Source organism: Suncus etruscus, chromosome 8 (genome assembly GCF_024139225.1).
Source record: "Suncus etruscus isolate mSunEtr1 chromosome 8, mSunEtr1.pri.cur, whole genome shotgun sequence".
In the NCBI taxonomy this organism is placed as follows: domain Eukaryota; kingdom Metazoa; phylum Chordata; class Mammalia; order Eulipotyphla; family Soricidae; genus Suncus; species Suncus etruscus.
The window spans coordinates 14,870,164-14,896,127 of NC_064855.1; the positions used below are offsets into that span (position 1 = coordinate 14,870,164).

Below are 25,964 nucleotides of genomic sequence, written 5' to 3' on the forward strand. Positions count from 1 at the left end.
CTAGAAAAATTATGATTATCCCAACTCTTTTACAGATGAGAAAAATGGCTCAAGTAATAAAAGTGGGGAGGGTGCTTGCCTTATATGCAGCCGACCTGGGTTTGATCCCCAGTGTTCCATATGGTCTCTTGACCCTGCCTGGAGTGATTATTGAGTGCAGAGTCAGGAGTAACCCCTGAGCAAAGCCAGGCGTGGCCCAAAAAGCAAACAAGGAAAGAAAAGAAAAGAAAACCAAAGCACTTGGGGGTGAGAGAACTCGCTCAAGATCATGTAGGTCATTAGTAGAACTGGGATTCAAGTCCAGGCAGGCTGTACCCTGCACTTGAATATATCAGGAAGGATCTGCCTGTTCAAAAAAGGGGGAAAAGATGCTTACATTCAGCATTTCTTTTAATCTGGTTGATTTTTCTTTGGAAGAGGCACAACGAGGCACTCACAAGCCCTGGTTCTACCTAATTCTCTCTACGTGACCTTTCCTCCCTGTAGGCACCTCTCAGAAGACCCCATATTGTGTGTGACCTACCTACCTTTTTAACTGGACCCTAATCTTTTCAAGGAGAGCCAAGTTGTCCAGGTTATAAATTCCAATTTGACTTTAATAATAAATTAATTCCAAGCCATCACACAGCAATGGACGTCATCATTCGCCAACTGACAGTGAGGCAGCCCTTCTTGGCTCCAACACTGCCCACTCTGAATAAGGCTTCTGGGACCCGTCTTGGGGGCAGACTGCCCACCAGCGGCTCCTTGCTCCCTCCTTCCTTTCCCTGCTGCACACACAGCATGGAGAAGGCAAAGTACAAAAAAATGATAAGAAAGGGGGAGGGAGGGACAAGGAGCAGAAGGGGAGGCAGGGAAGTGGGGATACCTGCCCCCCTATCCTGGCACCGCCTGGCTTCCTCTGTCTACCCTCAGAGGCAGACATTGGTGCTGGCTGAAGTGGGGACCTGAGGGAGGTGTGGGACAGGAAAGGTCCCCTGGGAGAGATGCCCTCTACTCTCTGGTCTCAGAGAGTCCCAGACCAGACACATAAATAGAAAAGAGAATAAATAAGGGAGGGAGGAGCAGCTGAGGCGCTCAGAGTCCGGGGGTTCTGGAGGGGGGCAGGCCAGTGGTTCTGAGGAAATGCCCACCTGGGCCCAGGCTGAACCCTCCATGCACCAGCCACCACTCCATCTTCTAGGTCATCAGGCTGCCTTGTGTGCTGCCTTTTGCTAAATCCCTCCCAACAGGCCCCAAGGCTGAGGTGGATGGGGCTTTCCTGACCCCAGGATGGGCAAGAGTCCAGAAAGGGAAATGGAAGGGAACAAGGACTGAGTGAAGGGGAATCTCGCCCTCTTCTGGCTCAGGAGCTGAGGAGGGTCCTCAGAGTTGGGGACTAGGGTTGCCATTGGCCTTGGGTTTGGTTTTGAAGGAAAAACGCTTGATAAGGCGGCGGGAGAAGCTGCCGGCCTTCTTGCGGACACTGGGGGCGGCTGTGGCATTGGAGAGGTCGTCGTGGGACTGGCTCAGGCCTGCTTCCTTCTGACGAGGCCTTCGGCGGAAGATGAGCTTTGTGCCGCTGCGCAGGAAGCTCACTGTGGAGAAAAGACAAGATGGGAGGTTGAGGCAGAGATAGAGATGCCATGTGGGGTTATGGGGAATGAAGAGGGGCAAATTGAGGAAGGAGAAGTAGAATAGAGACCAGATTTCAGGAGAGAGGAGAAAATTTCCAGCCCTGGGGCCAGAGAGATAGCATGGAAGTAAGGTGTTTGTCTTGCATGCAGAAGGACAGTGGTTCGAATCCCGGCATCCCATATGTTCCCCCAAGCCTGCCAGGAGCGATTTCTGAGCATAGAGCCAGGAGTAACCCCTGAGTGCTGCCAGATGTGACCCAAAAACTAAAAAGAAAGAAGAAAGAAAGAAAGAAAGAAAGAAAGAGAGAGAGAGAGAGAGAGAGAGAGAGAGAGAGAGAGAGAGAGAGAGAGAGAGAGAGAGAGAGGGGCCGGGCGGTGGCGTTAGAGGTAAGGTGCCTGCCTTGCCTGCGCTAGCCTAGGACGGACCGAGGTTCGATCCCCCGGCGTCCCATATGGTCCCCCAAGCCAGGAGCGACTTCTGAGCGCATAGCCAGGAGTAACCCCTGAGCGTCAAATGGGTGTGGCCCAAAAACAGAAAGAAAGAAAGGAAGGAAGGAAGGAAGGAAGGAAGGAAGGAAGGAAGGAAGGAAGGAAGGAAGGAAGGAAGGAAGGAAGGAAGGAAGGAAGGAAGGAAGGAAGGAAGGAAGGAAGGAAGGAAGGAAGGAAGGAAGGAAGGAAAGAAAGAAAGAAAGAAAGAAAGAAAGAAAGAAAGAAAGAAAGAAAGAAAGAAAGAAAGAAAGAAAGAAAGAAAGAAAGAAAGAAAGAAAGAAAGAAAGAAAGAAAGAAAGAAGAAAGAAAATCTCCATCCTTTCAACATTCCAGGGCCAAAACTGTCACACTCCTGAGACCTTGGCTACTGTTTCAAGGAGGGACATCAAGGAACTGATGGGGCCTGACTAGCCCGTGGACTCTCTACTTTGGCTAGCAAAGGCCTAAGCACAGAGGGTCCCCAAAAGCCTGCCACAGCACCTCAAGGGACTGTGGGCCGACTCCACCTTGTTTCCCAAAGCCCAGGAGGTGAGCAGGAAAGCAAGCATACTTCAAAGGGGTGAATTCAGGAGCAGCCTAAGAAGGTGGGCGGGAGCGACCACAGCAGGCTGGGCGCGGGAACCTCATTATCCCTGGATGGACTGAAGCAGCCTGACTCATCATCAAATGCTCTGGGGTTGAAAGCAGGAGCAGGGGAGGCAGATATATCCCGTGTTCTGAGGACAGCCTCACTGTCTACTGGCTGTGGCATCAGTGCTCACAAGCCACTGCTGCAAGGACTAGGATAAGGAAAGAGGGGAAGGAGGAAGCCGGGCAGATTGGGAGGTGTGTGCTGAGACCTGAAGGATAGAAAATAGTTAAGGGAGGGGCCGGAGCTGTGGCGCAGTAGTAGGGCATTTGCCTTGCACACTGCTGATTCAGGATGGACCATGGTTCAATCCCCCAGTGTTTCATATGCTCCCGCAAGCCAGGGGCAATTTCTAAGCACAAAGCCAGGAGTAACCCCTGAGCATCAACAGGTGTGGTCCCAAAACAAAAAGCGAAACAAAACAAAAAAAGTAAAGGAGGGGCCGGAGAGATAGCATGGAGGTAGGGAATTTGCCTTGCATGCAGAGGGATGGTGGTTTGAATCCTGGCATCCCATATGGTCCCCTGAGCCTGCCAGGAGTGATTTCTGAGCATAGAGCCAGGAGTAACCCCTGAGCGCAGCCGGGTGTGACCCAAAAACCAAAAACCAAAAAAATTAAATTAAATTAAATAAATAAAAACAGTAAAGGGAATGTTCTGGCTTTCACAACAAATCAGGACAAGGCCTCAACCTCCCCTCCTACTCCAGCCTGGATGCTTAGGGGAGCCCTCGGAAAGAAAGAAAAGGTGGCCCAGCCAGAGGCGCCCTGTCCTTCACTGTCAGAACTCTCAGAGGAAGGAAGCAGGGTCTCCCCCTGATGAAGACTTCCCCCACCTTTGTGATCCTTGAGGCTGCGGGTCTCCAGGGCACTAGTTGAACCTGTCTCCGACTCCACATCGTCCACAGATGGCCTCTCAGAAATGTCCGAGCGCGTGGTCTCATCTGCTTCCTGGACGCTCGTGGGGCTGGACAGGGCATCAGGGGGTCCCGGAGACATGGCTGGCGGGTCGGAGGGAGGCGACGAGGGGCCTCCACTGCTCCCTGCATCTTCCTGCAGGGAGGCGTCCAGTGAGGCTGCATAGCCCAGGGACAGTGCCAACTCATCCTGCTCAATGGGCACCTGGCAGGAGTGACAAGCGGGAGTGGGCAGGAATGACCCCCCAAGGGCTCTCCCCAGCCCCCCAGCAGCCTCCTCTCCCCCAAAGCCTGGAGCCCAGTTGGTTACCTTGGAGACGCCTGAGATGATGAGTGTACTGCGTTTAGTGGGCGTTTTCTTGGCTGCTCGCCCACTGGGCTCTGTCAGCTGCCGGATGGCAGTCTCAGCCACAGGGTCCAGGCCGTTGGAGAGGTTACTATCCCCTGCTGGCAGTCGGAGGGTGCGACATTGACTCCTCTAGGCTCCTTCTTTTGTCCTAAGCAGGATCCAGGGCCTCCCCCAGAGCAGCCCTAGACTTTGGGGTAGATGGGGTAGAGGAGCCTTGCTGGCCCGCCCACCCTCCCTCCCCCTTACCCAGGCCCCACTCACGGCTGCTGCTGGCCACGGTGCCTCCTGGGCTACTGCTGTTGCTTAGCACGGTGGTGGTCTTCTCCGTCATCTCCACCTTGGACGGGGAGCGGGAGGGGGAGTCTGGTGGGTGGGTGGGGGTCAGTGAGGCAGAGGTGGGGCTCTAAAGCAGCCCCCACCCCGACTCTCCTTGGCATTGCATGACTCAGAGACCACTAGTGGCTAAGGCCTGATGAGTCATGGGGAATTAGGAAGGCAAGTGTCCTGGGTGCCCCTGGACAGAGGGGGGAAATCCCAGAGGACCCCTAGAGAAGTATCTTGTGCGGGGAGGCCTTGGAGGATCCCAAGGAGTATGGAAATTTGAGGGTGAGAGGCAAGGCAATGAAACAGTTGGGGTGCAGGGAAAGGAGGAGAGCAAGATGCAAGAGAGGGAGGCTGTGGAGAGATGGGGAGGAGGGGGCCACAGGTGTGAGAGGGGCTGAGAGGACAGAGCAGCTGGCAAAGTGGAGGAAGGGAGGCAACAGGGGAGCTTTGATGGGTATGAGGAAGTTGGGGTAGGATGTGGAGAGGGAAGGACAGGAAGGGGGTGCAAGCAGGTGAGATAAGGGCTTGTCCTGCCCTGCCTAGTCATGCCCCCCCACCCCAAGCTGGGCCCCCAGGAGCCCCTACCGATTTTGCCATCTGCTCGGGGCCGGGACTGGACAGTGGTGACTGTGGTGACAATGGTGCCATCGGGCATGATGGTCCGGTCCAACTCGATCTTCTTGGTCGGGGTGATACTGGGGCGTGGTGTGGAGGGAGTCTGGGTGCCCAGGTTTCGGGGTGAGCCCTCCTCATAGAGAAGCTGCAGAGAGAGAAGAGTGGAAAGCCAGGCTTGGGATTGCTCCTTGCCAATTCACCCCCACCCACTCACAGGGGCCACCTCACCTCCACGGCCACAGTGGCTGCAGGGCCCAGGCCTTCCCTAGGTCCAGGGGTGAGTGGGCACACTTGTCTTCGGGACAGGGGTCTGGAAGGGGATCCCACAGGCAGTGTGGCCTGGCCCAAGAGCTCAGCTGGGGGAAAGAGGTGGCATTGTGAGTTGTTTAGGCCCAACCAGACCCCCCCACCCCGGGGTTGTCCCCACCTAGCCCACACTCACCCTCTCCATAGCTGCTGCTCCTCATTACTTTGAGGGTCAGCTCCCGGCTCTGGGGGCCCAGATCCCTGTGGCCAAGAAGGAGTTGGGACAGGGAGGAAGATTAAACAACTATATATCTATATCCCACTCTTTTTTTGGGGGGGGGCACACCTGGGGTGGGTGCTCAGGGGTTACTCCTGGCTCTGCACTCAGAAGTTACTCCTGGCAGGCTTGGGGGACCATATGGGATGCTTGGGATTGAATCTAGGTTGGCTATGTGAGAGGCAACTGTACTATCACTGTGCTAGCACTCCAAATCCCCCTTTTTTGGGGCATATCCAGTGGTGTGCAGGGTTTTTTCTGGCTTTGTACTCAAGACCCAGCCCTAGCAATGCTATGAAACATCAGGGATTGAACCCAGGTTGGCAAAGCAAATGCCTTTCCCACTGTACTATAGCTCCAGCTTCAGCATCTTCCTTCAAGTGGGGAAGAGGTCTGAGGCAGGTAGAGAAATGAGTTTAAAAGAGATCCTCAAAGCTTAGCCTGAAGGCTGATCAACAGACACAGGCACACACTTTGCATGAACCAGGTCTGCAATTCCATCCCAGGCATCAAAAAACTGCAGGCAAACAGGAAGGTGGTGCAATTGCTCCCACACAGTCTTTCTTTTTTTTTTTTTTTTTTTGGTTTTTGGGTCACACCCGGCAGTGCTCAGGGGTTATTCCTGGCTCCAGGCTCAGAAATTTCCCCTGGCAGGCACAGGGGACCATATGGGATGCCGGGATTCGAACCGATGACCTCCTGCATGAAAGGCAAACGCCTTACCTCCATGCTATCTCTCCGGCCCCATTTTTTTTAATTATAAACTTTATTGATTGATTGATTGGTAGTTGGGCCACACCCAGCAGTGCTCAGGGGTTACTCCTGACTCTGCACTCAGAATTTGCCCCTGGCAGGATGGGGCAAACCAGGAATCGAACCGGATTCCTCCTGGGTTGGCCACATGCAAGGCAAACGCCCTACTGCTGTACTATCTCTTTGGCCCCATCACCCAGACTTTCTGCCCTCTATTTCTATGGGGAAAGAGAGGTACAAGATGCTGGGATGGATTCCAGGGCCTTATGCCAAGTATGAGCTCCAGTCCTAACCCCACTTCTGACCCTTAATATCAGTAGTTTTGAGTCATGGGCTTCATATATAATATAGAATCAAGTGACTCAAATAGTCTCTCTTCCTAAAAGAAGAGGACAGAGCTGGGCATTCAAGCCTGCCACTGGCCTGTCCAATCCTGCCTTCTCAATCCATCAATACAACACCACCCTCTCTCCTTGGCTCTGAGCCTCGTGTTCTTGCTGAGTCCTGGTTTCCATACGGCTCATATCCTCACTGCACTCTGGGAATGTATCTCCCCCACCTGCCACCCCACAGCTGTGCCATGAACCTGAGTCTGTCCTCATTCCCAGAACCCACCTGCCTCCAGCCTGCCTGTGATCCGGGTGGGAGTGCAGCCTAGCAGGGTCACTTCTGTAGTGCCAGAACCTAGGCCTGGGCTGGGCACACCTTGGGGGCTCCCCACCAGGGCTGACTGAAAAGGGCTGATTCAGGCGACGCTGCCCAGTGGGAAAACCTCAGTTTCCCCTTGGGGAGCTGGGGCCGGGACATCACTTCTTACAGGGCCAGGTCCTCTGTCCACTCCACCTCCGGACCAGCCTTGGCAGACTTGGTCCACTTCTGTTGCATGGGGTGATCGAGCTCAGCCACACAGCACAGCTCCCCGGTGCCTGTGAGGATTCAGAAAGGAGAGACAGTTCATAGGGTGTGGGTGGGTGAATGGGGTACAGGGTCAGAGAAAGAGAGTGGAGCAGCAAAACTGGAGGTAGAGGGGTAGGTGTCCCTAGGATCTGGCCCTCACCTTCCATTTTCCCTCCCAGGTGAGAGGCTCGAAGCTGCCGTAGGAACAACCGGGTAGGTCTAGGGCTGGTGAGGTGGGCCTGGGTCACCAGAGGTGGCTTCTCACTGGGTACCTAGGAAGCAGGAAGGTCAAAAGAGGGGGCGCTGCAGTCCCTTTCCCAGGGCACCAGGCTTTGAGGATCCCCTCACCAGGCCTCCGGAAGCTGAGCATGCCCTGAGGTTGACCAGCATGGCGGGCTGGGTGCTGACGATGGCATCTTTGATTAGCTCCTCGATGGTGGACAGTTCTACCTGCTCCTCACCCCTCTGCAGAAAGAAGATCACAAATGTGGGGTCCCCAGCTCTTCACCCCCACTCCTTGCTCTGCCTACTCAGGCTACCCCGCCCTACCCCCTTACCTCCCTGGCCTGCAGTGTGGGGAGCACCGTGAGGTTGAGCTCTGGGCGGTGGGGAAAAGACCAGGACACAAGTAGCCCCTCACCAGGGATTTCTTCTAGGTTGACTTCCAACTGGGGACAAGGGTCAAAGGGAGTGGGTGGGAGAGTCACCATTACCCCCTGACCCCACCACCATCTACTCTTGACTCCCCTCAGGACCCTCCCCACCCACATCCATTCACAAGGAGTCCAAGGGGAAAAGGTTGAGGCAGATGAACCCCCCTCCCCACACCAGCTCTCTTCCTCACATCCCCCTCCACCTGTGTTGGCGGCAGTGTCAGAGTGACGTGGTAGGTCTCCATGGAGACAGCAGCGGGGGACTGCTGGGTCACAGAGACTGGGAACCGTACCTCCTCTGCGGAGAGCTGGCAATGCAGCACCTGGAAGAAGTGGGACAGGGAGGCCTGGGGGTGGGCATGAAGGAAGGGCTTCCCCCACTCTGCCCTGCTCAAGACTGCATCAGCCCACCTCAGGCTTCTTGGCATCTCCCTTCTTGGGTCATAAACTCATGAAAGAATCAGAGCAAACACAGAAGCTCTTCTCTACGGAAAAATGCAGCTATGCACACACATGTGCACGCGTGCGTGCGCACACACACACACACATCATTTTTGTAGGAAACCTGAGTGAGAGCCTCAGACCTTCTGAGGCCAATTCTGGGGTCCCCAGGATTTAGAGTGATTAGAAACCTTGGAAGAGGCTGCGGATATAGGTGCTCAAAGGGCTGAGCACAGACTTCACAGGTCCTAGCCCTAGCACAGAGCTGAGAAGAGCCCCTGGGCACTTGCTAAGTGTGACCGTCTCTCCAAAATAAAATAAGAATCCTTGACTAAAGGGGACCCTTGGCATCCACCCTGTTCCCTTAGGTCCCTGAGGCTTGACAGAACCCTTACCATGGTGTGCTCTGCTTGGTCTATGCAGGTCACATGGCTAATGCTGGTTCTGGGTGCGAGTTGGGGCACCTCATCAAAGGCAATTTGGATGGAGCTCTGCAGGAATAATATGGGCACAGGATCAGGTCTCCGGGTTGGCCCACTTAGTGGCTGGCTGGGCCTAGCACTGCGGAGGCTTCAGCTGCAAGCTGGCTGCTGGCCCCTCCTTGGCTCAGGCCTTTGGAACAGGAGGTGTTTCCCCTGAACCTGGCCTTGCTGGGGTCTGCAGAGGTTGGAGCCTCAGAGCTGGCAAGCTCAAGCACCTCCCAGAGCAGGTTAAGTCAGTAGGAGTACCAGCAACCTTCCTCTTCTTCCCCAGCTTTCTGCTTTATCCCTCACTGGCCCATCTGAGAAATGGGTGCAGTGTGAGATCATGGTTGCCACCTGTTATAAGATCTGGGCCAAGACAGGCATAGTGATGTTAGGAGAAAGACAGGCTACAGGGCCTACCTGTTCAAGAGACAGTTGGAGAAACAGCCTTTATCCAGATAAAGAGGATGTTTCAGGGTTTATTTTGGCTTTTTGGTTTTTAGGACCACAGCTTTACACTTAGGAATTACTCCTGGCAGACTTGGAGAGATTTCTATGGACTGCTGGGGATCGAACCCAGGTTGGTCTTGTGCATTGCAAGAGCCCTACCCACTGTACTACCACTCTGGCCACAAGGATGTGCTTTGTTGTTCTGGGGCAGAACTTGGTCATATTCTAGAGCAAAAGGCTAGCTTGGTGTGGCTGTGAAGAACTTTCCCAGGGGAACGGGAAGAAAAGCAAGCTCAGAGGCTTATGGGTCTGGGAGCCAGACTAATTTTTCAGGGCAGACAGTAGTGTGGATTATGGAGCAGAAAGCTGCTTAGTTTAGGGCATGCCAGAGCTTTCTGTTTCTCACAGAATTGTGGGAACATCTCCTGAACACCCATCCAGAGAGTGAGTGGAAAGCAGAACAGAGGGCATAACAGCAGGGCTGGCAGCCCCACCTCAGCTCTCCAGACAGTTCATTTGCCTGGCAAACCGGGGGGGGGGGGGGAACCACTCTCCCTGCTTTGAGAACTGCCTCCTCTGAAGTCCAGGAAGATGGACAGAGGAAGGGCCTCGCTGCCCAGCAAGGCAGGCAAGGCCAAGGTCCAACTGAGTCAGCTTCCAGCAGCATCACTCCTGACTTAGGGACAAGGTACAGGGCAAACTGGGTGGAGGGTCAAGGTGTAGACCGAACATGCCATCTGGTTTTCTGTTTGCCAGCTGGGCCACAGAGAGCAATGAAGTGTGTGGCCATTTCTGGTCCAGCCATCTGGGAGTGGAACGGGGTCAAATCTTTAGACGGGTGGCGGGGGGAGTGACGAATCCTTGAGGAAGGGGTGCTGTGCTCTAAGGGCAAGGGCAAATTACTGGACAGGCCAGGAGAATGAAGGCCCCTGAAGGAGGCCACCACCTCCTACCACCTCCATCTCATGACCACGCTTCCTGCCCCCATTTCCTGGGAGGTCCGATGCCCAGGGTGCATCTAGAGGAAGTGTGCTGATCTGATGAGACTGGGTAGGCCAGTGATGATGGCTCTGCTTACCCCTACTTGCTACCTCCCCCTAACTCCAGGCACCAAAGGAAAAGGGGGCTGATTGGGGCTGGCCAGGTCAGGGATGCAGGCAGGGAGGGAGAAGGAAGCAAACTCCTGCTACAGGTGCACCTGTCTCCCTTCTTCTCCGCCCCCTCAGTACAACCAGCACCCAGAAGGGGAAGTGCCAGCAGGCACAGGGATTAGGGTTGCTATGAGAACAGCGATTTAGGCAGGGTTGGGAACCAAGATCCCCTGCAGAAAAAGAAGGCACTAACCTGGGGGGGACCTCGACAGCTATCTATCTATCTGCAACCCCCCAACTTCACCTGCACCCTGTTCTCCAGGAGGGGATCCAGGAGGGAAAGAGAAGCCAAGGGGTGCTCCAGCTGACCTCCCCACGCCATCGGGCCTTCCCACCCACCCCCAATGGCAAGGAAGAAGGAGCCCCCCCAACCCAGATCGATGCTCCAGGCCAACAACTCACCCCGTCCCTGCAGGCCTGCTCGTTCAGCGCTCGCACCCAAGCCCGCTGCCAGTTCTCCCGGAAGGACTTGAAGGCGAAGAGCGACGCCAGGAGGCCCCGGACGCCCGATTCCTCCTGGGGGGCACCGGCCCGACACCTCCGCAGCCGCAGCAGCGAGCGCCACACGCCCAGCTCCCGGAGGGAGCCCGTAGACTCCGCGGCCCAGGCGGGCCTGGCGCCCCGGGCCCCGGATCCCCGAGCCAGCCACACGTCGCGGGCATATTGCAGCAGCCAGCCGAGCACGGTGAGCAGCGAGGCCACGAAGAGGATCAGCAGGGCAGCCCAGCCCACGTCCTGCTGTCCCCAGCCGCGATCCATGCTCCGGGCGGGCTCCAGGAGCTCAGCCGCTGCTGCCCCGGGGGAGCAGCATGGCCCGGGCGCGCGGGGCCGGGGCGGGGGCGGGCTCCCCCGGGGCTGAGCCGAGCCGCGCGCGCGCGCGGGCTCCGGAGCGCTCGCTCCGCTGCTCCGGGGCTGGGTCAGCCCAGTCCGGGCTTTGGCCGGGGTGGGACCGATCGAGGACCGGAGAGAGGCAGGGCCAGGGCGGGGAGAGCGATCGCGACGCCCGGGGATCCTCTCTCGAAGATCGCGGGGTCCCTCCTCGGTGCTCCGATGGTTCGATCCCCGGCCAGCTCCTCCGGTGCCCGGGCCGGTCTGCGGAGGAGACTCGGGGGCTCGCGGCGGGCTCCGCTCCGGGAGAGCTGCGTGCGCAGAAACTGACACTGACACTGACAACACGGCCGGCGCCCCGCCCCCACCCGCCCTTTAAGGGGGCCGCACCCGAAGGGCGTGGCTTGGCGAGTGGGGCGTGGCTTGACAAGAGGGGCCGGGTTGCATTGGTGGGCGTGGCGTGACGCAATTAATGGGGAGGGGCTTGTGTGATGTTCGGGACTTTGTGCGTAGGGCGTGGTTTTGTGAGTGGGCGTGGTTGTATGAAGGGGCGGTGCTTGGCGAGTGGGTGTGTCTTGACGGGCGGTACGGGGCGTGGCTTTATGGGTGGGCGGAGCTGGATTTTTGAGTGGGTGTGGCTTTGTGGACGGGGCGGGGCTGGTTTGACGGGTGGGCGTGGCTTGGCGGGCGGTGCTCTCCGGCGTCGGGGTAGTGGCGGGAGAGGGAGGCGAGTTGGGCGTAGGTGGCCCCTTCCCGATCACCCCGCCCCAGCTAGCAGAGAATCGGTGAATCGGGGCACGCCCCTCCCTGGATAACCTGCGGGCGGAGAGTGGGCCGGATCCCTGAGAATCCGCCTCCTTGGTTTCTCCCTCGATGATGTCCAGAGTGCGTGCTTCTCGACTGGGACTTCAGGAGGTGACCCGATGCAGAGCATCAATCATCCTCTCGTCCCCAAAGCCACATCTGCTTTATTTATTTATTTTTTCTTTCCTGGAGGAAACTAGGTCCTGAGTCAGCAGGGGTAGGTAGATAAAGCCTCCTCCGTCCCTAATCGCAGGCGAGAAAAGCAGAGCTGCACCCCAGAAGCATTGGATTGGAACGTGGAATGTTAACGCCGCCACTATGCATGCCTGTCCCTAGGACCCTAAATTCAGGAACACCCCTTGTGAACCTCCTTGCTGATGTGGGTTTGTTCTGGAGAGGTTTCCCAAGCCTGGGCTACTTCTGTTTTTAAAAATAATTTATTTCCATAGTAACAGCTCCTCCTGCTGCCTATGGAGCAAGCGGAGTGGGGGTGGTAATTAGAGAACTGGAAACAGCCGCCCTGGACTATCAATAGATTCAGCCATTAAATCCGGCCAGCAAAACCTGTGCCATCTTGATAAGCACCCCAAACGGATGTCAAAGGTGCTCTGGCTCGGAATTCTCCCTCCTTCCCTGATAGAAGGGAATGAATTTGATCCCGGCTGGATGGGGCTTGCCAATGCTTTCCTACTTCAAAAGCATGTGGAATGGGCCTCAGCGCCCTGCTTGGCTTGGCAAGGCAGACAGGAAAGGTGTTAAAGCATTCTCCCAAATCCAGCGGGCTGTCTTGAGTAGTAAACACATACATGGCAGTAAACAATGCCGTCTGAAGTGTAGGCTTGCAGAACTGGCAGAATAGAATCTAGCAGGTCAGCAGCACTTTTCTGAGCCAGAAGAGGTGGGCGAGAGCTTGGGGCATCCCTGGAGTAGGTTGTGAGGAGCCATGGAGGATCGAGTGAGGTCACCTTGCTCTGACCCTGCCCTTGCACTATCACTGAGATGAAAGACAATGGAGAGCCTTAGAACCTGGGTTTCCAATTTCGAGTGGAGGAGAAGGCAGGAAACCAAGGCAGAGATCACAGATGCAGGAGGAAGCCAGGGGAGCAGGCTAGGCAGGAAGTGATCCAGGGGTATAGTGCACGGTGAAGATCCTCTTTCTGAAAATCCATTTCTTCAAGACACTTCTGGTCTCCAGGGATCTCAGCGGTCAGAATTCCTCAGCTGACTCCCTCAGTTCCCTTCACTGAGCACTAAGCACAATCCAGTACAGCTGGAGTTTTTGCTAAATAGCCCTTCCAATCGTTTTGCCAGTTGGTACTTCTGATACGGACTTCATCCCACTCCATCATCTACCTGGTTGTTTACATATTTGCTTTTGTTTGTTTTTGAGTCACACCTGGCAGTGCTCAGAAGTTACTCATGGCTCTACCCTCAGAAATCACTCCTGGCAGGTTCAGGGGGACCATATGGGATGCCGGGATTCGAACCACCGACCTACTGCATCTAAAGCAAACGCCCCACCTTCATGCTATCTCTCTGGACCCTACATGTTTGCTTTTTTATTTTTCTCTTTTACGTATTGGATTTTGAGCCAGCGTGTCCAACCATGTCAAGGCTTACTTCTGGCAGGTATATGGGATGTCAGAGATGGAACTTAGGTGGCTGCATTTAAGGCAGGTACCCTCCCTGCTGTACTATCACTTAGCTCCTACACATTTGCTTTTCTCTCTCCTCAAGAGGTTACTAAACAGTGGAGATCTTCAGCTAGGGAAGTGGCTCAAAGGACTGGAGCACATGCTGTGCATGATGAAGCCCTGAGTTTAATCCTGGCACTGCATGGTCTGCTGAGCACCTCTGGAATAATTTCCTAAGCACTTCCAGATGTGGCCCAAACACCCTCCAAAGCAAAACAAAAACTAGGGACCTTGTTTTACTCATTTCTACCCAGCATACTTAAAGTCAAGCTCTTTAAACATGATGTAGAGCCAGGATGCCACTCAGTGGTGGAGCACTGGTCTTGCAGTGGCTTGGATTTGCAGCACCAAAAAAAGGAAAATGCTGACATAAACTCCTTGGAAAAAACCAAATGTATTTCTGTCACGCTGCATCTCCACAGGATTGCAAAAGAGTTTCCCAAGCACAAATTAGAGCATTTGCAAATTCATATGTAAATTAATTTTATTATTTACTTATTTGGTCTTGAGAGGGTCACATCTGTCTGTGTTCTGGGCTTACTTCTGGCTCTGCACTCGGATTTACTCCCAGCAGAGTAGATTATGGGAACCACATTGGTATTGGAAATTGAATCTGGGCTTGCTGTGTGCAAGGCAAGTACTCTACTGTATTACTGCTTCAACCCCTCATTTGTAATTTTAAGAAATCTTATAAAAGGGGGCCGGAGAGATAGCATGAAGTAAGGCATTTGCCTTGCATGCAGAAGGACAGTGGTTCGAATTCTGCAATCCAATATGGTCCCCTGAGCCTGCCAGGAGCGATTTGATTTCTGAGCATAGAGCCAGGAGGAACCCCTGAGCGCTGCCGGGTGTGACCCAAAAATACCAAAAAAAAAAAAAAAACTTATAAAAGGTCAATAGGGCATTTGCCTTGCATGCAGCCGATCCAGGACAGATGGTTCAAATCCTGGCATCCCATATGGTTCCCCGAGACTACCAGGAATGATTTCTGTGTGCAGAGCTAGGAGTAATCCCAGAGCACCACCGGTGTGAACCAAAAACAAAAACAAAAACAAAAAACTTATAATGGGGCCAGAATGATAGTACAGTGAGTGGATAGGCACTTGCCTTTGCAATCAGAAAGAAGACAGACAGTCTGGCCCTCTGGTCCCTAGGGAGTCTCAACCAGATCCTGATCAACAAGCTGAAAGAGACCTCCTCTGGGACCCCATGGGATTCACTTCACCACCTGAGCCAGTCTTTCACTTCCCCTCTCTGAAAAGCCCTTCCATTACTGAAGTTACTTTACTCAGACATCCCCTTACTTCTTCTACCCACAACCAGCTGTTCTCCCTGTGTATTCTGTTGTATTCTGTTAGGCCCAGACTCAGTCTTAAACTCAGCATATAATGATGCCCAGGTATGGATATCTACGTGTCCTAAGACCCATCAGGGCATACTTTTAAAGGAAAACATTTTCAATCTAATAGGCAGGCACGCGCGCGCGCGCGCACACACACACACACCTAGGAAATACATTAATAGGATAATAAATACTGAAAAGGAGCTGGGGGTTTAGCACAGTAGTTAAGACGCTTACTTTCTATGTGGCAGGCATGGGTTTGATCCCTGGCATCCTATATAGACCCCTGAGCACTTCCAGGAGTGATTCCTTAATGCAGAGCCAGGAGTAAGCCTCTAAGCATCACCGGGTGTGTGAAAAAAAATTAAATAAATGCATACTCACTAACTGAAGAGTTGTATATTTGATACATTTTTTTGTTGTTAATTAGAATTACCTTTGAAGAATGGGCATTTCATTTCTGGTTTTCATAGTTCTTTGACAGTCAATCCTACCCTGGCAGCAGGTGTGTGCTCTCTTCAAAATAGTGGACAAAGAGCCAGGCCTTCCTCTTTGGGGATTAGAAATCACTTGCCACCATCTTGTGTGTGTGTGTGTGTATGTGTGTGTGTGTGTGTGTGTGGTTTTTGGGTCACACCGGTAGTGCTCAGGGGTTACTCCTGGCTCCATGCTCAGACATTGCTCCTGGCAGGTATGGGGGACCTTATGGGATGCTGGGATTTGAACCGATGACCTTCTGTATGAAAGACAAACGCCTTACCTCCAAGCTATCTCTCCGGCCCCCACTTGCCACCATCTTAAAGCTAAGTATGGCAAAGACTCATTCGGCTTATCTCCTACCCTTCCAGATTTATCTCTGAGCAGTCAGGTATGGGCACTCCCTCAAAAGACAAAACAGCTAAGAATGAAAGAGAATGAATATGCATAGGCGAAGGCACAGGTCCCAGGCATAATGCACCTTGCACAGGCACCACGTGTGGAGAGCTATTTCTCCCCTTCCTTAGCTCTTTCCTTCCTAGCAGCCTCCCCTTCATCCAGATCTAAGAAGCAAGGACCGGGTTAAATCTAAGACCCAGAGAACTTCCAACCCCTTTAGGATTGAAGGGGTCTCGCTGGGCCGGTTGCCCGGCAACTAATTGCTACTGCCTGGGCAGCAGGTGGGTGGGATAAAGGAAAAGGACTTGGATCAAGGACGCGAACAATATGGAGTGGGCGGATTTTTTAAATATGCATGCTCTACGATAGCGCAGCGGTAGGGCGTTTGCCTTGCTTGCACACGGTCAACCCAGGATGGACCTGGGTTCGATCCCCAGCGTCCCATATGGTGACCCCAAGCCTGCCAGGGGCGATATCTGAGTGCAGAGCCCGGAATAACCCCAGAGCATCACCGGGTGTGGCTCCAAAACAAACAAAACAGAAAACAACAAATGTGCACGCTGCCTCCGTCTCTCGTAGCCATCTCCGGGGCTCCAGGTGGGCCCTGGAGAAAGAAGCAAACCCTTGAAACTGACCCTTTAAATGTGAATACGGCGGCCGAAAGCGATCAAAAATAAATGACGTGGAACGCGGAGGCCTCCGCGTTCCCGTCACGTGACCCCAGGAAGCGTTCATCTTGGAACCGGGCAAGGTGTTTTCCGCCGGTCTCCATACAACACAACTAAGAAGTTAGACTCAATACACTCTCTGTTATCATTCTGTGATGGTCGCTTCCATGCTTTGGGGATGCTGGAATTTCTCGAATCAAGGAGATTAAATGATTTTAACGTAGCGCCTCTCTTTTGCCCTCATCAAACATGGCCGTCCCGGCTTCAGAGGGCAAGTGATGCCACGGAAAGAACCGGGCGGAAACAGACTGGAGTGCACACTGTTGGGCTGGGCCTAGCTTGCTTTGGTGGAGGCGAGTTGGGAAGCACCTGCTGGGAAGGGAGGGTCGGATTTTGGGCTCACACTGTAGGCTCCTTGCTGGAGCTTCAGGGCGTCTGCCCAGCTGGCTTGCTGCTAAGAAGGCAGAAAAAGGCGCCGCTGATCACCATGGGGGTCTTTCTGGAAATGCCCCTGCCCCTGCTGCTGTCACTGTTGGTGAATCTGATCGTCTCGCTGCTGGGCTTTGTGGCCACGCTCACCCTCATCCCCGCCTTCCACGGCCACTTTATGAGCGCGGGCCTGTCTGGAAAGGACCTCAACAAACATGACCAGAAGCGGATGTGAGCAGCGTGGCACACTGGTCCCGGGCCAGGCGTGGGGTGCTGAGGATGGGGGTCGGGGGGGCTCAGACACTGGGGTGTAGGACTGAACGGGGATCCCGTTGCATTAAATCAGCCGAGATCCAGGACCCCTTTGGCAAGGGGGCCAGGCGATGGAAATTGGAGGGTTGTTGATTCTGGGGCCCTGGGTAGGGTTTCTACAGTGGTCCCCCCTGCATTAGGAGAGTGTCAAGTTTGCCTTCGTGAGTGACCACACCCCCTTCTCTCCCCCCCCCCTCCGCTCCCTTTGCTGCTGGGCCACAGCCCAGAGGCCCAGGGAGTGATCAGCGGTGCAGTTTTCCTTATCATCCTCTTCTGCTTCATCCCTTTCCCTTTCCTGAACTGTTTTATGGAGGAGCAGTGCAAAGATTTCCCCCACCATGAAGTAAGTGGGTGCAGGGACGGTTAAGGGAAGGTTGGGATGCTGGGGACCTCGGGGATTGGAAGGCATCTGAGGAAGGAAAGGGCTGGAAGGTACTGGGGGCTGCAGCAGGCTGCAGTGGTGACTGCCCCAGCCTCCCCCAGTTTGTGGCCCTGATAGGTGCCCTCCTTGCCATCTGCTGCATGATTTTCCTGGGCTTCGCCGATGATGTGCTGAACCTGCGCTGGCGCCACAAACTCCTGCTGCCCACCGCTGCCTCCCTCCCGCTCCTCATGGTCTATTTCACCAACTTCGGCAACACCACTATAGTGGTCCCCAAGCCCTTACGATGGCTTCTTGGCCTGCATCTGGACTTGGGTAAGTAGTCCCCAACTCCTGGCACACCTTACCCTACCCCCCTTCATTCTGGCTTCCTTTTTGCTATTCCCACCTTCTCCTCCAAGTGCCCCTGCTTCATCCTTGAATCTTGTCACCTCCTTTCTGCAGATGCTTCATCCTTTCCTCTGCTCTCATAACTTTCCTTAGATGACTAGACATCTTTGCTTTCTGCCTGACCACTTCTCTTCTCCCCACAGGGATCCTGTATTATGTGTACATGGGGCTGCTGGCAGTGTTCTGTACCAATGCCATCAACATCCTGGCAGGAGTGAATGGTCTAGAAGCTGGCCAGTCTCTTGTCATTTCTGCTTCCATCATTGTCTTCAACTTGGTAGAGCTGGAAGGTAAGGAGGGATTTCGGGGTAGGAGAGAAAAGTTTGTGTCATTGGAATTACCTAAAACCTGTTTCTTGGGGCATTTAAGATAAAAGCAATATGTGAATAATTATAGACAGTAAGGGGAAGTACTTACACTGCACAACTTCTAGAAGCTATTAGATGTAGAAAACAAAATAGCAGTCCTGACTTGGGGTGGTAGGTAGATTTGAAGGTTTGACCTTACCTGGCAGTTCTTAGATTCAAACCAGGCTGTTGCTGCTGCAAACAAGACAAGTGCCTTACCTCCTGTACTATTTCTCTGGACCACTTATTTTTTGTTTAGTCATTCCTGGCTTTTTGCTGAAGGCTTTCCCCAGGTGGTTGGTAGCGGTTGTAAAGAATGGAACCTATCCTAGAACTCTCACATGCATATATTCCAGCCCTTTCAGCCATCTCTCTGGCCCATCCCTGTCCTTTATAGCTTAATTGGCTATAATAGGTGGGTCTTAGTCTACTATTGACCCTGAGTTTTCCAGGATTGCTTGAGAGAAGTTGGGGCCGGAGTATAGCAGTATTTGCCTTGCATGAGGCTGATCAGGATGGACCTGGGTTCAATTCCTGGGATCCCATTATCGTCCCTCGAGCCTGCCAGGAGTGATTTCTGAGCCAGGAGTAACACCTGAGCACTGCTGGGTATGACCAAAAAGGGGGGGGAGAGAGAAAGGAGAGAGAGAAAGGAGAAAGAGAAAGGAGAGAGAGAAAAGAGAGAGAGAGAGAGAGAGAGAGAGAGAGAGAGAGAGAGAGAGAGAGAGACTCACGCTGTGATCCAGGAAGAAACAAGACAGAAATTGTGACACATCACCTCCTCTGAATATTGACAAAGCAGCACACCCCCACCTCCACCCCTACAGTAGGCCTCCAGGAAAGAGCCAGGAAAACTTTCTATCTTATGGCTAACATGAATGACTACTGTTTCTCTTTGCCAACACTGCAATCTCTCGTCAGGTCCTTTGTTTGCAGGTCACACATGGCTATACTCGGGGATCATTCCTGATGGTGCTTAGGGAACTCTAGGCAATGCCAAGGATCACATGCAGGTTGATCGCTTTGCAAGACAAGTGCTGTACTCTTTCTCCAGCCCCTTAGATCTTTTCACACTTTTTTTTTAATGGTACAGAGGACTGAACCCACTGCTTCACATGAGCAAGGCTGTACTGCTGAGCTCTTAGGTGAAAATGAACAGGAAATGCAATCACAAAATAATCCCACTGTCAGTTCCTGGTCTAGAGCAAAGCTCAGCCTCCTTAAGATACTCAAAGGTGGGGCCAGAGAGATAGCGTGGAGGTAGGGCATTTGCCTTACATGCAGAAGGACGGTGGTTCAAATCCCGGCATCCCATATGGTCCCCCGAGCGTGCCAGGAGCAATTTCTGAGCATAGAGCCAAGAGTAACCCTTGAGCACTGCTGGGTGGGACCCAAAACCAAAAAAAAAAAAAAGATATTCAAAGGGCTGAGCTTGGGCTCTGTATCTGGTGCCTGGATTTTATCCCATAATAGTCCCCTGAGTACCACTGAGTGTAGCCTGAAAACTAAACCTCTCCTCTTTTCATCCACCCAATACTTAGTTCCCTAACGAATCCTCCTAACCCCCTCTTACTGAGGCATCCTGGAGTCTCCCTCATTCCAAGAAGACCATCAGCCTACTTTGACCTCAAGTGTGTTGAACAACCCAGGTGTTTATTAAAGCTGATTAGTCTCTTGGGCTGGAGCAGTAATACAGTGAAGAGGGTACTTTCCTTGTATGTGGCTGACCCCGGTTCAATCCCTGGCACCCTATATGGTCCTCCAAACCCCATCAGGAACGACCCCTGAGCACTGATGAGTGTGGCCCAGAAACGAAAATAATGCTAACTAGTCTTTATATAACAGGCCATGAATAAGCCTTGTCACTATTTTGTGATAGGTGTTAAAATCATATCTCTCAGGGGCTGGAGCGATGGTGCATTTGCCTTGCATGTGCTAACGTAGGATGGACCGCGGTTTGATCTGCCAGCGTCCCATATGGTCCCCCAAGCCAGGAGCTATTTCCGAGTGCATAACTGGGAGTAACCCCTGAGCATCAGCAGGTGTGGCCCAATCCCCTCCCCAAAATCACATCTCTCACAAGAGGGAACTGAGGCTTGAGAGGTTAAATGTGTCAGGTCAAGGTCACAGGGCTAGGAAAGAAAGCTGGTTTTCTGAACAGTGTAGAAAGGGTTTCTTGAAAGAGGTGAAATGGAGATTCCCCAGGTGTTTTCACAGGCCCAATGAGATCTTTGGTTTGGTGTTCAGGTCACAGCCAGAGTGTTCAGGGCACTAAACTTAAGTTCAGTGCTCCCTTAGTGCTCTGGGGACTCTGTGGGGCTCTGGCGTGCTCCCACCTTCTCAGCCAGCTCCCAGGCCTTGTTAAGGAGTTCTAGAATGGGAGAGACAGTACAAGTTAGGACAAAATGGGACAAAATTCGAACTAAGGTACAGAGACAGTGGCTGTCAACGTCGACTCTGATTCCGCCTTCTCCCCTGTTTCCCAAGGTGATTATCGAGATGATCATGTCTTTTCCCTCTACTTCATGATACCCTTTTTTTTCACCACCTTGGGACTGCTCTATCATAACTGGTAAGGAGGGGTGCTAAGGGGGAGTGGGGGACAACAGGGATGGGAAATCTGGTCCTGTCTCCTAATGGAGAAGCAAAGCCAACAGTTTTCTGGGATTACAATTGCCAGTATTCTGAAATTGTTCACCCAGTAATAGTTGGGAATGATTGCTGGGAGAATTCTTCATAACAGTTGGAAGAGCTGCAGAGGGTTGGGCTTAGTCTGGCACCCAGGGCATGACTCAGAGAAAGGCTTGGTGTGGGCTGTGGCCACAGCACAAATCCTTCCTCCCACAGGTATCCATCACAGGTGTTTGTGGGTGATACTTTCTGTTACTTTGCTGGCATGACCTTTGCTGTAGTGGGCATCCTTGGACACTTCAGCAAGACCATGCTGCTCTTCTTCATGCCCCAGGTGTTCAACTTCCTCTACTCGTTGCCTCAGCTCCTGCACATCATCCCTTGCCCTCGCCACCGTATGCCCAGGTAGCCACAGTGGGGCATGGAAAGGACATCATGGCTTCCCTCTGAGCTCCCCAGCCAACTGCTGAGGGAATGGACACAAGGCCGGGCTCTGTATGCGGTTCAGTGTGATAAAGTGCTCAGGGACTAAGGAATCAATCAGTGTTCTTAGCAGCGTGAAGAAACCAGTCTTTTTTTCCTGTTTTTCCTGTTTTGTTGTTTTTGGGCCACACTCCTGGCTCTGCGCTCAGAAATTGCTCCAGGCTGACTCCTAGGGACAAACACCCTACTGCTGTGCTATCGCTCTGGCCCCCCTTTTTCCTGTTTTTGTTGTCATTGGTTTTCTCTTTGTGTAGTTGATTTGGGGCCACACTCAGTGATGCTCAGGGCTTACTCCTGGTGTTTAGCTAACCTTGTATGGTATCAAATCCCAGGCCAACCACTTACAAAGCAACCACTTTAACTCCTGTCCTATTTCTCTGATCCCATGTTATTATTTTTTGAGGTTTTAGATTAGTGGTTGATTGTGTTGATTTTGGGGTATACAACAAAATGCAACAGAGTCCCTCCTTGTAGCATCCAGGGACTAAATCCAGGGCCTTGTGTGCATAAGTTATGTGTTCAATTTTTTGTTTTGGGGCCACACCTGGCAGTGTACAGGGGTTATTCCTGGCTTTGTGCTCAGAAATCACTCCTGGCAGGCTCAGGGGACCATGTGGGATGCTGGGGATCGAACCCAGGTCATTATCCTACCCCCTGTGCTATCGATAGCTCCAGCCCTAAAGTTTTTATTTTGGCTATCTGGCAGTGCTCAGTGTTTGGAATTGCTCCGGGTGGTGCTTGGGAGAAATCACATGGTCCTGAGGATTGAACCATAAGCCTGTGCTTTATTTGAGATAATCTCTCTGGATTTGTGGACTTGAATTATATATGCAGTTTTCCCCAAACTGTCCCTTTTTTATAGTGTGAGGGTTCACACCCAGAATTTCATATGTAAGAGGCATGTACTCTACCATCGAATCACACCCCATCCCAGCCCAGTGAGCGGCAGATCTAGAAATAGCTCTCAGGTTGTTTGACTACTCACTACTCCTATACATGAACCAGCTTGAGGAACATTCTTTGAATATGGCTCAGTCACATACAGCTCTCTCCCGCTGCAGACTCAATATCGACACAGGCAAATTGGAAATGAGTTATTCCAGGTTCAAGACCAAGAGCCTCTCTTCCTTGGGCACCTTTATTCTAAAGGTAACAGGGTTATGAGGAAGTAAGGATCCCAGTCGCTGTCCTAAGCTCAGGGGGCTGGGAGGTCAGACCTGCCAGCAGGAGTGCGAGTGGGAGTCGGCAGCACTGGGCCTATCTCTAGTCCTGAAGCAGAGGTGTGAGATGGAATCCACCTGCATCTGATCCCTGTAGATAGCAGAAAGCCTGCGGCTAGTGACTGTGCGACGTGGTGCGAATGAGGACGGGGCCTATACCGAGTGCAACAACTTGACCATCATCAACTTGCTGCTGAAAGTCTTGGGGCCCACGAATGAGAGAAACCTCACGGTGTTTCTGCTGCTAGTGCAGGTGCGGACAAGTAACAATTGGCTCCTTTCTGTCCTTCCTTGTTCTTGGCTTCTAACATGAGTGCATCATTTCTTCCTGCAGGTCCTGGGCAGTGTGCTTACCTTCTCCATCCGGTATCAGCTTGTCCGCCTGTTCTATGATGTGTGAGGCACCTCGTTGTTGCTGCCCATTACTTCATTCTCCAGGGTGCCTGACTCAGGCCAGCCTCTTTCTGGACCAAGAATACCTCCTGGCCAGGCCATGTTTATCCTTCATTAGATTTTGCTCTCAGCATTTTCCTTCCACTACAATGACTGACTGACTGGTCGGCTGAACATTGGCCTCTAACTGTGGCCTTCTGCATTTGTCACTCGCCTTCTCCAGCTTGTGCAGGCTGTGACATTCAAGCTGTTATCCAACAACACTTGACTCAGAACATGGCAGGCCTGGGGGATGAAAAAAAAACCTTGGTTGGGAATAGGAAAGAGAGGACCGAAGGTGACTTGATGTCAGATTATAAATGATGTATTCTGATTACTATCCGCAGACAGGGGCCTGGTGCTCCCAGTGTTAAACAATAAAGTGTGATCTTTTTCTTGTTCTCTGCTTCCTAACAGATATTTTCGGGCATGTTGGGAGAATTAGGGGGGGGACTTCCTGCAAGAAGGTGCCTCTCTTCCTATCCTCTTTGCCTCCCTGTGCCCCCAAGCCCTTCCAGGGAAATGATCAGATAGATTATATTGACAAATTATTAGAATCCCATTTTTTTTCAGAGGGCACAAAAGGGGATTAGACTGCAGTTAGGAGCTAGAGTGATAAGGGTTTATTATACTTGGGGAGAGAGTACAGCAGGGAGGGTGTTAGCCTTTCTCGTCGTCAAACCCCGGATTCATTCCAGGCATCTCATATGGACCCCGAACACTGCCAGGAATAAATTCTGAGTACAGAGCCAGGAGTAACCCCTGAAAACTTTTGGGTGTGGACCTCTCAAAAACAAACAAAAGATGCTTACCTTGCACCTGGAAGATTATGGTTCAATCCCCAACATCACATACAACACCGGGTCCAGCAGGAGTGATTCTGGGCACAAAGCCAAAAATAAGCCGTGAGCACAGCTGGGGAACAGCTGGTGTGCGTCCCTCATAATCCCTAATTTATTTATTTTAACTTTTTCACTCTGCCTTTGCAGGATGGGAGGATGAGGGAGAGAGGGAGCACCTGGAAGGGAATTAGAGGTAACTGCAGTGCTGACCCTTTTTAAACACTAAGCCCTTTTATTTTTATTATTATTTTGGTTTTAGGGCCACACTCTGCTGTGCTCAGGGGTTTCTTCTGGCAGGCTTGGGGGACCATATGGGATGCAGGGGATCGAACCTGGGTCTGTCCTGTGTTGCACTTTGGCTTTAAACCCAAATTACTTTATTTTTTTGCTTTGGGGGCCATACTCGGTGACGCTCAGGGGATACTCCTGGCTCTGCTCTCATAAATCGCTCCTGGCTTAGCTGACCATATGGGATGGCGGGATTGGAACCAAGTCCGTCCAACGTTGGAGCCTTCAGAAACCGCCCACTGTCTTCCGATCATGCGCCGTGCCGCGGCATTTAAATTCCGCGCGCAGCGCCTAGAGTCCGACCAAGTCGGGGAGTGACTGGCCGACTGCGGGGCCCTCTCGCCTTCTCGCCTATTTACGCGGGCGAGAGGTTTTCAAATTCCACCAATCAGAGAGCGCGTTGGCTCTCGCGCGGCGCGCGACGGAAGATTCCAAAACAACCAATCAGAGACGCTCAGCGGCGAAAGGACCAATCAGAAGGGCGCGGAAAAGATTCCGACGCAGCCAATCAGAGACGCTCAGCGGCGAAAGGACCAATCAGAAGAGCGCAGGGAGGCTCTCGGGAGGCTTATAAGGGCGGCTCCGTGTCGCGCGCGGCGACAGTTTGACTGCGGCGGCGACGGCTACGACGACGACGACGACGACGACGACGACGGGACCTTCCTGCGGTGCTTTTCTTCCCCGCGCAGCATGTCGGGTCGCGGCAAGACCGGCGGCAAGGCCCGCGCCAAAGCCAAGTCGCGCTCGTCGCGCGCCGGGCTCCAGTTCCCCGTGGGCCGGGTGCACCGGCTGCTGCGGAAGGGCCATTACGCCGAGCGCGTGGGCGCCGGCGCGCCCGTCTACCTGGCGGCGGTGCTCGAGTACCTGACGGCCGAGATCCTGGAGCTGGCGGGCAACGCGGCGCGCGACAACAAGAAGACGCGCATCATCCCGCGCCACCTGCAGCTGGCCATCCGCAACGACGAGGAGCTCAACAAGCTGCTGGGCGGCGTGACCATCGCGCAGGGGGGCGTCCTGCCCAACATCCAGGCCGTGCTGCTGCCCAAGAAGACGAGCGCCACCGTGGGGCCCAAGGCGGCCGCGGGCGGCAAGAAGTCCTCGCAGGCCTCTCAGGAGTACTGAGGGAGGCGTGCGCACGGCCGCCGCCCGGCCTTCCCCCGTGCACCTCACGCACACACAAAGGCCCTTTTCAGGGCCACCGACCCCCACGCGAAAAGAGCTGGAGCGCCGGCCTGAACCGGCCAGACCTCACCTCGCCGCTCCGCAGGCGTCCCTGAGGCCGCCGGAAGTCGGCTTTTACCTCAGCTTGCCGCGCCTCGGGAGGCGGCTTGCCTAAGCCCCGCTCGCTCCTTTACCTCAGGCCCGCCCGCCTGCCTGGTGTTGAGGGACCAAGCCGTACCGCATCCGGGACATGAATACCCCGGATGGGAGCGTTGAGGGGAGAGGGAAAGAGGCCTGGACTCCCGGGGGGGGGCACTTCCGCCATCGCGCCTCCTCCTGACTGGCATCTTCGCAGCAGATACGCTCATCGGAGTCTGACACGGACTTTGTTTTATCATTAAAGTATTTTTTTTTTTATAAATCAGGTGTATTATTTGGTCGCCGTGTCGCTCGCTGGCTCTGAGGTGTGGGGCAGGCCCAGACACACACCCCCAAGTGGAGCGGGGAGGGTGCTTGCCTCCCCCCGAGTCTGCTAGGGGTGGTCCCTGGAAACTGCGAAGTGGGTCC

The 25,964-nt window shown here is 53.5% G+C and overlaps 3 protein-coding genes across 5 annotated transcripts; 2 read left to right on the forward strand and 1 right to left on the reverse strand.

Moving 5' to 3' along the window:
* Positions 1-575: 575 nt before the first annotated feature.
* On the reverse strand, positions 576-11,067 carry C2CD2L (C2CD2 like). 3 transcript variants are annotated; one of them, XM_049778959.1, is made up of 14 exons: positions 10,671-11,067; positions 8,599-8,694; positions 7,966-8,085; positions 7,667-7,777; positions 7,458-7,574; positions 7,270-7,381; positions 7,030-7,138; positions 5,379-5,443; positions 5,165-5,292; positions 4,907-5,081; positions 4,259-4,360; positions 3,959-4,095; positions 3,568-3,784; positions 576-1,577 (listed from the first exon to the last, which is right to left on the reverse strand). In XM_049778959.1, the coding sequence occupies exons 1-14, from the start codon at positions 11,025-11,027 to the stop codon at positions 1,366-1,368; spliced, it is 2,058 nt and encodes a 685-aa protein (XP_049634916.1). In that variant the 5' UTR covers positions 11,028-11,067; the 3' UTR covers positions 576-1,365. The 3 variants fall into 3 exon arrangements, with proteins under 3 accessions (XP_049634916.1, XP_049634915.1, XP_049634914.1); XM_049778958.1 differs by having other exon boundaries at positions 3,568-3,853; positions 3,959-4,092; positions 10,671-11,066; XM_049778957.1 differs by having other exon boundaries at positions 3,568-3,853; positions 10,671-11,066.
* Positions 11,068-16,792: 5,725 nt separating this feature from the next.
* On the forward strand, positions 16,793-23,500 carry DPAGT1 (dolichyl-phosphate N-acetylglucosaminephosphotransferase 1). The gene is made up of 9 exons (XM_049779030.1): positions 16,793-17,140; positions 17,444-17,564; positions 17,705-17,918; positions 18,137-18,283; positions 20,828-20,912; positions 21,188-21,376; positions 22,516-22,603; positions 22,772-22,927; positions 23,009-23,500. Exons 1-9 carry the CDS (start codon positions 16,968-16,970, stop codon positions 23,072-23,074), a joined length of 1,239 nt encoding a protein of 412 aa, XP_049634987.1. The 5' UTR covers positions 16,793-16,967; the 3' UTR covers positions 23,075-23,500.
* A 1,371-nt stretch (positions 23,501-24,871) lies between these two features.
* Positions 24,872-25,675, forward strand: LOC126016169 (histone H2AX). The gene has a single exon (XM_049778723.1). The coding sequence runs from the start codon at positions 24,927-24,929 to the stop codon at positions 25,356-25,358; it is 432 nt and encodes a 143-aa protein (XP_049634680.1). The 5' UTR covers positions 24,872-24,926; the 3' UTR covers positions 25,359-25,675.
* Positions 25,676-25,964: the final 289 nt, after the last annotated feature.